Source organism: Cervus canadensis, chromosome 11 (assembly GCF_019320065.1).
Source record: "Cervus canadensis isolate Bull #8, Minnesota chromosome 11, ASM1932006v1, whole genome shotgun sequence".
NCBI lineage: Eukaryota > Metazoa > Chordata > Mammalia > Artiodactyla > Cervidae > Cervus > Cervus canadensis.
Genome location: NC_057396.1, coordinates 29,103,197 through 29,116,376, shown reverse-complemented (window position 1 = coordinate 29,116,376; position 13,180 = coordinate 29,103,197). Strand labels below are relative to the sequence as shown.

Genomic DNA, 13,180 nt, shown 5'->3' with positions numbered 1-13,180 from the left:
AGTGTATAGCAGAAACTAACACAATTATATTCCAATTTAAAAGTAGTTTTAAATAGATTCAATGAAACAAAAAAATTAATGCAAAATAAAAGGACAAGAACCAACTAAAAAGGAAGAAAGAAGAAAAACTGTAAGTAATTAATTACACTAACTAGGCATCCATCTTAGCTCAGATGGGCATCCCTGGTGGCTGAGCGGTAAAGAATCCACCTGCCGTGCAGGAGATGCAGAGACCCGGGTTTGATCCCTGGGCCAGGAAGATCCCCTAGAGAAGGGCATGGCAACCCACCCCAGTGAGAATCCCATAGACAGAGGAGCCTGGCAGGCTATAGTCTGTAAGAGCGAAAAGAGTCAGACATGACTGAAGCAACTTAGCACACACACACAGATGCTTAGCTCAGGCAGTCCTTGCAGTCAAGGCCGAGAGGTCACAACAGAGGTGGCTTGGTCAGATCTCCTGGGCTTCTCCAGGCAAGAACACTGAAGTGGGCTGCCATTCCCTTCTCCAGGGGAGCTTCCCGACCCTGAATCAAATCCAGGTCTCCCGCATTGTGGGTAGATTCTTTACCATCTGAGCCACCAGGGAAGCCCCCACTGTCTAACAGGAGCAAATAAATCCATCAGTCAGGAAAGACTACCTCTTCTGAGTCCTGAGCTCACAGAAGGATTTGATCTAAAGGTCTTTAAAAATATTAGACAATGACCAAATTAAAATGTGTTCAAGACCAAAGACTAGAGAGACGAGGTCTATGCAAGGCCATTTCCAGCATCAGTGGTCCCCGAAGCCAAGGGCGTTGAGACCATACTGTAGCTCAGTCAATGGCACAAGGACTCTGCATGCCTTTAGTCCCACCACAACTTCACAGACTGGGATGGATGTGAGGGAAAAGAGACAGGGAAAAACACCATGGAAGGTGAATGGCAACTTGAGAGACCACGGGACACAGATAACTGCAGGGAAGCTGGCCACGCTGATGGACCAAGCAGAGGGGATGAAGGTGCTGGAAGGGGAAGGACACTGGGTGCACATAGGTGGATATGTGTCCAAGGTATCTGACTCTTCCCTAAGACTCTCTTCCACTGAGGAAACCTCTGCATTAGCGCAGCACCAGGAAATCCAATAAAGCTGAAAATTACAGGGCAAACATCTTCTGTTAACACCAACTCTTTATTTGCACTATAGCTGTGAACCATTTAATTATATGGTTAAAAAAAAAAAAAAAGGCACCAGGCTGAGGCAGAATAATTACATGGGAAGACTTCAGTTGTTCTTCGTGGGGGAAGAAGCCAACCTAGGTGTGGTATTTTAGCTTCGCTGGAACAAGTCATTCTTTCCTCTTAATCTCCCTGTCCTCTGCTCTATCGGTTCCCACGCAAAGGAAAGCCCCACCCGACTGCTGGTTTGAAATGTCCACGTTACCTTGATGTCCGTGTCCATGGAGAGGGTAAAGCTTAGAAAATTTTCACCGTAGCTGTCAATGCAGATGTCTGGTGGTGGGATCACTGAGAACAAAAAAGGGATTCAAAGAGAGAAACCATGTGATGAAAAGTGAAGAAGGCAGGACTTCACAGTTTTCAACTCAAGGGACAAAGCGATCTTTCAGTTGGGAAAGAAAAGGCATTGCTTTGGCAGTTCTGACTCTTCTATCGCTTTTACCACTGTTGTCCTGAGGCTGGGGCTGGGTCCACAGTTGCCTGGTGAACACAGAACTATCTCAGCTGGGTCAGCTATCCTGGCAATTAGGTCGAGCAGAAAAGTTCCATTATGTAAATGCCCCAAGTCAGCCCAGCTTCAGCCTGGTTCTGAAAAGTCTGGGGGTCACACTGGGAACCATCGTTACTGGCACCAGTGAAGTCCCAGTGGCCTCAGGTCCTTTTTGAAGGTTGACAGCATGCTAAATCTTAAGTCCTAACTTGTAGATGTATGTGGGACGAAATGGAAAGAATCTGGGCCCTGGAATTCAAATTCCTGTTGAGACACTTAGCAACTGTGTGCCCTGGGGCGAGTTACCTGTCCTTGCTAAACCTAGAGATACCATCTGTACTTCACAGAGATGGCAAAATTCACTAAAATAATACCTGTCTTGATACTCAAAGTTCCCGTTCTCTCTTTCCGATAAAGTCCCACCCACGACAGATTAAAGACCTGATGAGATACTGGCATCCTCATAAAGATCAGAACTTGGGACTTCCCTGGTGGTCCAGTGGTTAAGAACCTGCCTTGCAATGCAGGGGATGCGGGTTCAATCCTGGTCAGGGAACTAAGACCCCACATGCCATGGAGCATCTAAGCCCACGCACTACAACTAGAGAATCTGTGTACCCCAACAGAGCATCCTGTATGCCACAATGAAGACTCCATGCTGCCTAATTAATTAATTTAATTCATTAAAAAAAAAAAGACCAAAGCTCAGCCTGGGAGCTGAAGGGGCAAAGAGAGGACAGCAGAGAGAAAAAGATTCCTCTTGGCTAAAGTGAATAGTACCACGCTGGTCATTTTGAACGTCTACCCACCAGAAACCCAACAGTGTGCTGCAGGTGTAACCTAAGAGGGCTTGATGGGGTCAGCAGCATCAGAATGTAATATTCAAATGGATTAGATTCTCAGCACATACGCCTTTTATATCAGCAAGGCAAGAAAGACCCAAAGGAGTAGCTAAGACTTGGTGGCAAAGAGATGGTTCAAACATTACAGGAGTCTCTCTAGATGTTCAATAAAAGTGGGCTTGAGGAAAACACAGCATGCAGAAGAAGAAAGGGTATTAGGAGTTGCAGGCAGCCAGCTCAGAGCAAAATAGTTCAGGTGCTGCTATAAACCTGACCTGGGCTATAATCATAGTGGGGGGAGTTACAGCACAATCCTCTCCAAGTCCCAGTTTCCTCAGCTACCAAGTGAGTGTAAGAATACTTACAGGGTTGATAAGGATTAAGAGAGATACATTCCTATAAAAACAACCTGCAAGGTGCTTGCTGCAGGGCTCAAAATACGGTGGCTGTTGTTATCATTAACCCACTGTGTCCACTAATCACAGTGGTGATTCTGGGTGATGCTCCTGCTGTTTCAAACCCCAGCTTCTTACATTACTAGGACCCGAGGTCACAGACAGATCATAACACATGCTTTTTGACTCTGCACACAGTTGCCTTCTAACCAATACACGTATGAGTTGAGGTTCATCCTAAAAATCATTGCTGTTGCTATTTATTCGCTAAGTCATGTCTGACTCTTCGCGGACTCCATGACTTGTAGCCCGCCAGGCTCCTCTATCCATGGGATTTCCCTGGCAAAAATACTGGATTGGATTGCTATTTCCTTCTCCAGGGGATCTTCCCGACCCAGGGATTGAACCCAGGTCTCCTGAAAGAAGCAACCCCCAACCACTGAGATTTTCAAATTCAGGTGTGAGCTGTGATGAGGAATTCAAGATGCTACCTGTTTTTCTGATGACTTTGCAATGTCCCTCCTTTTCAGTAGGTATGGTCAGTATGTTCTGACTGATTGTAGAGGAAAATAATACCACAATCAGAACTCTAGGGGAGGAGCTTCTTTGGCAACTCAGTGGTAAACAAGCCACCTGCCAATGCAGGAGAACAGGCATTCGATCCCTGGTCCAGGAAGATCCCACATGCTGCAGAACAACTAAGCCCCAGCTATTGAGCCTGTGCTTGATAGCCCACGAGCTGCAACAACTGAAGCCCATGTACCCTGGAGCCCATTCTCTGCAACGAGAAGCTACCGCAATGAGAAGCCCAAGCACACTATAGAGTAGTCTTTGCTTGCTGCAACCAGATAAAAACCCGTGCAAACAACAAAGACCCAGCACAGCCAAAAATAACAAAACAAGCAAACAAAAAAACCCACAACTCTAAGGAGAACAATTCTAGGTGTTCACACTCTAAGGTATGAACTCAGCACACATTTTCCAATATGTACAATCTCCCCGCTCCACGGACTGGCTGGCTTCACAAAGTTCAACTTGGCCCCCGCCCTGACCTCAACCACCCACCCCATCTTTTTAAAGGCAACCAGACAGTGACTCTCCAAGACCCAGAGCCTATTTCTCACAGGCTCAGGTTAAAGCAAAATCCCCCGATCACGTTCCTGGTGGCATTTCGAGCTTTCGTACCCGCCCGCCAATCCAGAAATGAAAGTGCCAAGGCTAAGATCAGGAAGATGACTGGTGCGTCTCCCATAGAGCGCCAGAGCCTTCTGCTCACTTGCTTCAGTTCCCTCACTCATCCGTGATTTCATCGGCTCCTACTCCACTCTGAGGATGGGGTGGCAGCACGTGTGAAGCACACGTGCCAAGTGAGGAAGCCCGCCCAGGAGGCAGGCCCTGCAGTGGTTCTGGAGTCAGCAGATCAGGTTCCAACCCCAGCTCTACGTGCAAATGACAACCTTTCCAGTCCCTTATCTTCCTTATAGTTGTTCCTTGGGCTCAACAAGATAAGCTGGTATAAGCAGAGCAGCTGGCATGACAGCCTTCCAGGTCCAGGACTTTGATCAGCTCCAGCGACAGAAAGATAGAAACTACCACCTACGTGTTGTTGGTGGCCGCCCCAGGGTAGTGATGAGTGTAGGCACGGCACTCTCTCACAATACCCCACAGACGAGATGGACAGGACCATCTTTATCTTGGCTGAGAAAGGAGAACACCTTATGTCATGGATACTCCGCCTGAGAAGCAGAGCCGGGCATGACGGCCTTCAGAAATCCACCCGTATGCTTTTGTTACAACAGATGCCCAGTTCTATACAGAAGGAGGAATGATCGATGGTCGCCCCAAAAAGACTTCATGTCTAAAGCACAACAGAGACACCCAAAGAAGTTCACTTGCTGTGGGGAGGGAGGCTGTGTGAACTATTCTGATCTGTGCGTCTTCATTTGCCAGTCACACAGAGCTTTTTCTAAGGGCTTCTGTCTTCTCTAAAGCTGCAAATGCTGGAATCATTTACCTTGTCCTTTTATGGTGGTAATGGATTTAGAATCGCTCCAATTTCCTATTCCACGACTGGTCACCGCAGCCACCTTTCAAATCAGAGTGTGAATTAGTATGAAATAAAGGCAACATGCCACACAGCGAGAATCCCAAGTAGGCAAAAGGGGTGAGGCTTTGGCAATATGGGTGGAAGAAATACACACAGAAGGATGCAAGATAGTCTGAGGTGCCTGCAAGGGAAATAAGACAGGGAAAGAGAGCACAGGAGGGAACCAGGGGAAAGGGAATTGTGACAACGCTGAAATTATGAAATCTCTGTTGACTGATAGGTGTCAAAGTTTTTCTAAAGGGCAGAGGTGTGAGAGGGAGTGTGTGCGTGCGTGCACGTGTATGTCCATATATGTGCATAATCATACACAGGTATGAGACTCTCAGTGTCAGGGAGCTTGCGAATGCACTCAATGGTCTCAAAACATGTTTTGCACAAACTCTCTTTTCTACTGAGGATGTTGACAATCTATTTCATAAGAACTCCAGAAGATCATTTCATAAATGCCACTTATCACACTTATCTGTCTGTCCCTGCAGCTAAAGACAAGCAGAAAAGAGGTGGGTGCAAAAGAAATTGAAACTGGAATGCTAGCAGAATATCTGGGTTAACAGCAGGGAGAGCTGCATTAATAATCAATTCTCAGTTATTTGAGTGAAGGCTGATTTTGAGTTCTCTATGGGGCCTTGGCTTGAGAGACTAAAAGAAAACATGAGCTCCCAGAGAAAGGGGCTGGGTATCGAGCAGACTACTAGTCAGCACCTGGTAAAAGAAGGCTCAGAGTTCTTATGAAGTGCAACTGTCTCCCCATGTTCCCAGGCCACCCAGCCAGATGGCTGAAACGTGTGCGACACTCACTCTGACTGTGTACTGAGTGTTGACCAGTAGGTTCCTTATTTCTGTAAAGTTGCTAAGAGCTCTCTGGGAAGCCCACATCTTGGAACCACTCCTGCTGTATTCTACCTAAAGAGAGAGAAAAATAAAAATAAAAATACTATACCATGAACAGGTACCAAAGGTCTGGGCATCATAACACCTTACAAAAAGGCAGGAGGAGAGAGGGGAAGGTGGGATGCAAAGTGTCCCAGATGGATGATTATTTATAAGGCAGTACCAAACCAAGTCCTCACCACACAGAACACGATTCGGCTCCAGGAGACCTGGCCATCTCCCACGCTCACCCACACGCACTGCCCGCTCCTGGGAGGAACTTACAATGTACTCCCGAATGAGGCCATGGGTGTGGACGGGAGGGGCCCAGTGGCCCATGATCACGCCTTCTACCTCCCTGTGGAGTGACAGCTGGAGGTTTTGAGGGGCGTCTGGCACTGGAAAAGAAGCCACGGGGTTAAAATCCATCTGCATCCTCGTCAACTGGAGGAACTTCTCTGAGCTTAAAACACACACAAGAAAGAATCTGGGGCCAGCAGGGGACCTGTGCGCCAGAAAGGGCTGTGAGCTTGCTCTTCCCGCTGATGGAACATCTTTCCCCCCTGCTGTCCACCTGTCAGACCAACCATGGCTCAGAGTCTGACGTAGGCTGGGGGCTCCTAAGGGCTGCAGAACGGAATCACCTGGGTAGGTTAAGTCAGCACTGGCCCTGGGCTTCCAGGCTGAGATTTTGATTGTCACAGGCAGCTGCCCTGAACTCTCATATTTACATATATGTGCATGGGTGCTAAGTCGCTTTAGTCGTGTCTGACTCTTTGTGGCCCTGTGGAGTGTAGCTGCTGTCCATGGGATTCTCCATACAAGAGTACTGGAATGGGTTGCCATGTCCTCCTCCAGGGGATCTTTCCGACCCAGGGACCAAAGCCACATCTCTTATGTCTCCTGTATTGGCAGGAGGGTTCTTTATCACTAGCACCACCTGGGAAGTTCATTTATATATGTGTGTGTATACACACATACACACACACACACACACACTCTCACAGATGCATATATATACACATACATTAATATGTATATACACATACATATACACGTATTTTTTAGATTCTTTTCCTCTATAGATTATTACAATAGACTAAGTATAATTCCCTGTACGATGCAGTAGGTCCTTGCTGTTTATCTGTTTTGTGTACAGTAGTGTCTTTCTGTTAATCCCAACCTCCTAATTTATTGTTCTTTGTTCATAAGTTGATAAGTCATAAGTCAATAAGTCAGGTCAGACTCTTTGTGACCCCATGGACTGCAGCATGCCAGACTTCCCTGTCCTTCACTATCTCCTAGAGTTTCTTTAAACCCTTAATTTATGCCTCCCCTCAATTCTCCTTAGGTAACCGTAAGCTTGGTTTCTATGTTTGTGTGTCTATTTCTGTTTTGTAAATAAGTTTGTTTGTACCACTTTTCTCGATTCCACACATAAGCATTATCATGTGGTATTTGTCTTCCTCTGCCTGGAGGCCTTCATGTAGTAAGTACGTCCTCACTTTCTGGCAAGACCATCTTCTAGATCTCCTTCCCCAGGCCTGGACTTCTTCAAGAAGCCCTGCGTCCTTTCACTGAAGAGCGGTGTGAGAAACCTTGATCCGAGTGGCAGGTGAGCTCAACGCTATCAAAGTTTTTCTGGGCCTTCCCAGTTGAGGAAACAAGGAAACGCATGCGGTATACTAATTTGTGCAGATACACACACCTATAAAGACTTTATGTGTAACCACATGCATGCACATTGAGATAAACATGCGTTCACATTAACGTCGCCAAATGTAAACACAGTTCTGACGGCAGCTGAGAATGAAAAGTTCATGAAACCTGGGGAGCAGGGGTCACAGGAAGAAGCGCAGTCACCCAATGTCAACTACTGTGAAGGGGGGAGGAAGTAAGGAACTCTCTATGACCCTCGAGCTTCGGTAAATTTCTTTATAGTATGCCCAAAATACTTCTGACACGCTTCATATGTTAATGATGCTGATCTCCTAAGCACTAAATACTGGGAAATACCTAGAGACGGAAGGCAGAGACAGAAATTAGATAAGAAATGCAAAAGAGGGCAGGGATGGGGAGATCAAATTATGGGGAGAGAAAAACATTACGCATGGTGATCGGCCTGTAATCACACAAATATCGGATCACTATGTCGTACATTTGGAACTAACACTGTGTTGTGAGTCAATTATTCTTCAATTTTAAAAAAAATTGTGTTAAGATGTCAAAAACAAATGTATGGTTACGAAAGGGGAAAGGGGTCGAGGGAAATGAGGGTTTGGGATTAACAGATATACCCTGCTCTACATAAAGTGGCTTCCCAAGTGGTCCTAGTCGTAAAGGACCCGGCTGCCAATGCAGGAGACATAAGAGACGTGGGTTCAACCCCTCGATTGGGAAGATTCCCCTGGAGAAGGAAATGGCAACCCACTCCAGTATTCTTGCCTGGGAAATCCCATGGACAGAGAAGCCTGGTGGGCTACAGTCCACAGGGTCACAAAGAGTTAGGCATAGTTGAAGCAATAAACAAGGACCTACTGTATAGCACTGGAAACCATATTCAATATCTTGTAATAACCTATAATAGAAAAGAATCTGAAAAAGGAGATATATAACTGAATCACTCTGCTGTATACCTACCTAAAACACTATATATCAACTATACTTCAAAAAACAGAATTGTGTTTTTTTTAAAAATTACATGCTATAATAAGGAGAGTGACTCAGACAGGTCTATAAACTTAGGCACACAGGCGGCACATGTAGTGACGCTGCCCTGTCCCTGAGCATCCTGGGAAACTCTGAAAATGCACAGAAGGGCTTGTCCCTGTGGCACTCACATCCTTCGGGAGTCCTCAGGGTCACGACGTCGTTGGTACTGTGCACCTTGCTCAGACACTGGACCTGGACTTTGACCTGATATGTGGTGTCTGGCTTCAGGACTTTCAATACTGTGCTCGTTTTATTGCTGTGGGTCTCCAGAGTATTCCATATGCTCTCTCCAACCACCCTGGCCAAGAGAAGAAAGAGAGCATCGCATCAAAGCAGCATGGGGTGGCCAAGATGTCTGAACCCATCAATGGAGTTGCTCAGTACACACACAAGAGTTTATGGAATACCCGCTGGCAATAAAAACATCATTTTCTTCTCCCGTGGCAAAGAAGGGACTCACCTGTAATAGACATTATACACACAAGAAGCAGAGGGCATCTTCTTGGGCCGTATCCAGGTCAAAGTTACATCCCCGGAGAAGTCCGCTGTCCATTGAAGATTCTGTATTTTGTATACATTTAATTCCTCTAGAGAAAGAAAGGGGGGGGGGGGGGGAAGCAAGTGATATCTTACAAATCCTCGCATTTCAAAGGACCTAGGAGGTTCCTTGGTTTCAGGCAGACCTACTGGGATCTGCATGGTCTGGCCACCATCATTTTAAAACACCCCAGAAAAAAAAAAAAAAAAGTTGAAACCTTCCTATCCACCCTTCCCCAGGGTCTCCTAGGTTTCCAGTTGTGATATTTCTCCTTGCATTTCACCTCCTTGTCTGCACTGAAACAAGCCGGATTCTCAAAAGAGAACACCACAAATCCAAGGACATGGTCATGGCAGGATCTGTGATTGCTAGAGACTGAGATGCTTGTGTGCCGCAGGACCCATATGCTGACGCCTCAACCCCGATGTGATCGTGCCAGGAGGCGGGGCCTCGGGAGGTGACTAGGTGCTAAGGACGGAGCCCTCGTGAATGAGGCTGGTGTTTTCATAAAAGAGACCCCAGAGCACTTCCTTCCACCAGGGGACGACACGGAGAACACGGCTGTCTGTGGACCAACAGGTGGGCCCTCACCAGACACCGAATCTGCTGGGCTTCAGTCTCAGCTTCCCAGCCTCCAGAACTATGAGAGAGAAGTTGCTTTCATGCCACCCCGTCAGTGGTGTTCTGTGATAACAGCCCCCAAAAGATTGCTAAATGCATTTCGGGACAGAAGGATGGAGTTCACTCCACCGCAAAGCCTGAGGCGCTGCAGGAGCAACAATGCCTCAGCATGAAGTGGTGCTGGGTTAGTCGCTCAGTGGCGTCCGACTCTTCGAGACCCTGTGGACTGTAGCCTGCCAGGCTCCTCTGTCTGTGGAATTCTCCATGAAAGACTACTGGAGTGGGTTGCCATGCCCTCCTCCAGGGAATCTTCCCAACCCAGGGGTCTCCTGCATTGCAGGCGGATTCTTTACTGTCTGAGCCACCAGAGCAGCCCACCAACACAAGGACTAAAGCAAAAAACAAAATGAAAACCCCAGTCTCGACCAGCGTCTCCCTGAGACGGGCGGGGTGAGCTGGAGGCCGTATCGGAGGTGGGACAGGCCTCCTCTGGAGCTCCAACAGTGAGCGAGAATCTTGGTGTTTTCAGACCGAGGCAAAGCGCCAGGAGGTCCTGCCCTGGGGCCCGCCCAGCGGGGTGGAGGCGGAGCCCGGGGTCCGGGGGGCCACGCTCACCGCTGCAGGCACGCTCGTCGCTCTCGTCCGAGCAGTCCAGGAAGCCGTCGCAGCGCTCGGAGAGCATGATGCAGGCCTCACCGTCCTGGCACTGGAACTCCAGGGCCGTGCAGGTCAGGGTGCTGTGCGTGGCTGCAACACGTGAGGGTCCACGGTCACCAAAGGGTTCCCAGGTTCTGGGAAAGGGAACTCATCAACCAGCGCTCCCGCCCCATGCAAACATGCACACCATGTTCCATCCAGCGACTCTATCCACACGAAAAGGAAGACAAACAGACCCCTAAACCAGGGTGGTGATCAGACACCAGAGAATCTACTAACAACGGGTCTTTACAGTCTTCTGGGGAACTTGTGAAGCACAGAGGTTTGCTCCACACCTACTGACGCAGAAACACAGCACAAGCTCCACAGTGATCCCTCAGAACGGGCCAGCCCCGAGGACTTCTGTTCCTGAACAAGACAATCCTGTTTTCTGGCTGAGGCACTGCACCCCCTTCTGAAAACCACACCAAGATGTAGGTAGAGAAACCAGGATGGTCAAGAGGAACAGGTAAAGGATGCTGGGAGCTTTTCCTAGGGATGGAATGACACAGCGTTTGGAAGTGGGGGGGTGGAGGCTGAATAACAGTTATAAATAAACAAATAAAGTGGGTTCCCTATACAGAGAAGGAGCCTTCTGTGGTGTGTCTAGGATGGAGATAAAGAATTCAGTTTTTCAAAAAAATTCTCTAACACAGTAATTCTCAATGGGAGGAAGAAAATATCAAACCACTTGTGAGGCTTTAAACAAATTGCAACTGCCTTTCCCATCTCCTGGAGAATCACTGGATTGTATGGTTCCATTAGGTTTGTGCTTTTTTTTTTCCCTTTGCTAAACCAAAATTGGTTTGCCAGGGGTAGCTTGATGGAGGGCTCGGTTACATGAAAATCTGCATTAGAATATTTAGAAAATAATTTTTTATTTTTTTATTATTTATTTTTATTTACTTTGGAGTGTGCTGGGTCTGCGTTGCTGTGGGGATTTTTTTCTAGCTGCTGTGAGCAGGGGCTACCCTCTAATTGTGTGCTCAGAATTCTCACTGCAGCGGCTTCTCTTGCTGTGGAGCACGGGCTCTAGGGCTCTCGGGCTTCGGTAGCTGCGGCTCTTGGGCCCTAGAGCGCAGGCCCAGCAGTTGCGGTGCACAGCCTTAGTTGCTCCAAGGCACATGGGATCTTCCCAGACCAGGGATCAAATCCATGTCTCCTACACTGGCAGGCAGATTCTTGACCACTGAGCCACCAGGGAAGCTCTTAGAAGAGGTTTTAGAACCACTAGTGAACAGCCGCAGAAGCCCAAGATGGGATTCATCCACCCATTTATCTATTCACCCATCCATGGAACTTTTAGGGAGGTTCTATCATGAATCAGATACTATTTAAGACGCTAGGGATACGGTGATATGTGAAACACAGGACCTACCCTCACAAACCTTACTGAGAAAAACAGCAAACCAGTAAACAAACAAATACATTATTTTAGACAATGATAGGAACTACAAAGAAACATACTGAGAGTAACTGGAAGAGAGTGATGGGGATTTTATACGGGAGAGTCAGGCAAGGACTCTAGGCTCAGAGGGGATTGTTATGGAAAATACCAAGATCTGCATCACAGAATTACCAACCCCCACTCGGTAAGACTGTGGTAAAATATAATCAAAAAACAGATGAACAGTAAAGCTGAGAGATGTCTGAGGTTTCTTTAGGAAACATCTCAATATTTTCAAAGGAAGAAAACATGGTTTTTAGAAACTGGGAATAAGGTTGTCTGAAAATTCTTAAATTGATTCTTAAACAGATGACTAATGGGCACTTAAAACAGAATGTAGTGGCCTTCAGGGGCCAGCTTCTCTAAGAAGAGGCATGTCATGCTAATCTCATTTCCTTTGTTGATGGGGTTATCCAATTAATGGATTGAGGAAAATTGTAGATAGAGCACATCTTGATTTGAAGCCGCTTAACCAAGCGACTTCCTTATGTACAAGGCAGATTTGAAACAGGCAAAAGATATTTATTTAAAGAATGCCCATTAATGAATTAATCTCACCCAGGAGGAAGGTCCTATTTCATTTCCTCTTTGTTAATTACGGTTAATGTTCTTCTTACCGTACTTATCTGGCTCAGATGTTGCTACCGTGATTTTGGTGACTGTTGGATCAATCTGCCCTGTTATCTGAATGTCCCAAAGGTCCACTTTGTTAAATCTTTTCATGTAAGTGCAGGATTTTACGCTAATCCCCATTTAATTTCTCTGTGTTATTTTGGAGTATTCCTCCCTACAAGAACTTTCCACATGGTATGATGAGATCACAGTTCTGTACAAAGGAAAATACTAAGTAAATGCCCCGATGAGCTGCAGACGAGGTGACCCTCTTTGAAGCTTAACTCTCCGATCTCTAAACTGGAGGTGTAAGGCCAGAATTTATTAATACGAGACACAAAGCAGAAGCATGAGTGGTCCTGCTCTCCCGGAGCCTCCCCGGGGGCAGGCGGCCCTGCCGAGCACTCACGGCAGTTGGCCTCGTCCTGGCCATCCTGGCAATCCCGGTGGCCGTCACAGCGCCTCCAGTTGGGGATACACTTCTTCGGCTGGCGGCACTCGAACTCAAACCGGTCGCACCGCCCGAGCTGGGTCGGAGTGGAGGCAGCAGTCACATTGGCTAGAAGACAAGGTTTTTAGAATTCACTTTTTTAGTACCGCGGCCAGCAACAGTGACCTACTAGATGTGCTGGCGA

General features: G+C 47.2%; 1 protein-coding gene across 1 annotated transcript in view; it reads right to left on the bottom strand.

Moving 5' to 3' along the window:
* Positions 1-13,180, bottom strand: part of SORL1 (sortilin related receptor 1) — a 159,459-nt gene that overhangs the window by 22,086 nt on the left and 124,193 nt on the right. Inside the window, exons 32-39 of the mRNA XM_043481534.1 lie at positions 12,955-13,104; positions 10,406-10,537; positions 9,092-9,218; positions 8,760-8,929; positions 6,205-6,317; positions 5,848-5,952; positions 4,957-5,029; positions 1,421-1,503 (exon numbers count right to left, since the gene is read on the bottom strand). Of these exons, the coding sequence (XP_043337469.1) occupies positions 1,421-1,503; positions 4,957-5,029; positions 5,848-5,952; positions 6,205-6,317; positions 8,760-8,929; positions 9,092-9,218; positions 10,406-10,537; positions 12,955-13,104 (953 nt within the window). The remainder of the gene's footprint in view (positions 1-1,420; positions 1,504-4,956; positions 5,030-5,847; positions 5,953-6,204; positions 6,318-8,759; positions 8,930-9,091; positions 9,219-10,405; positions 10,538-12,954; positions 13,105-13,180) is intronic.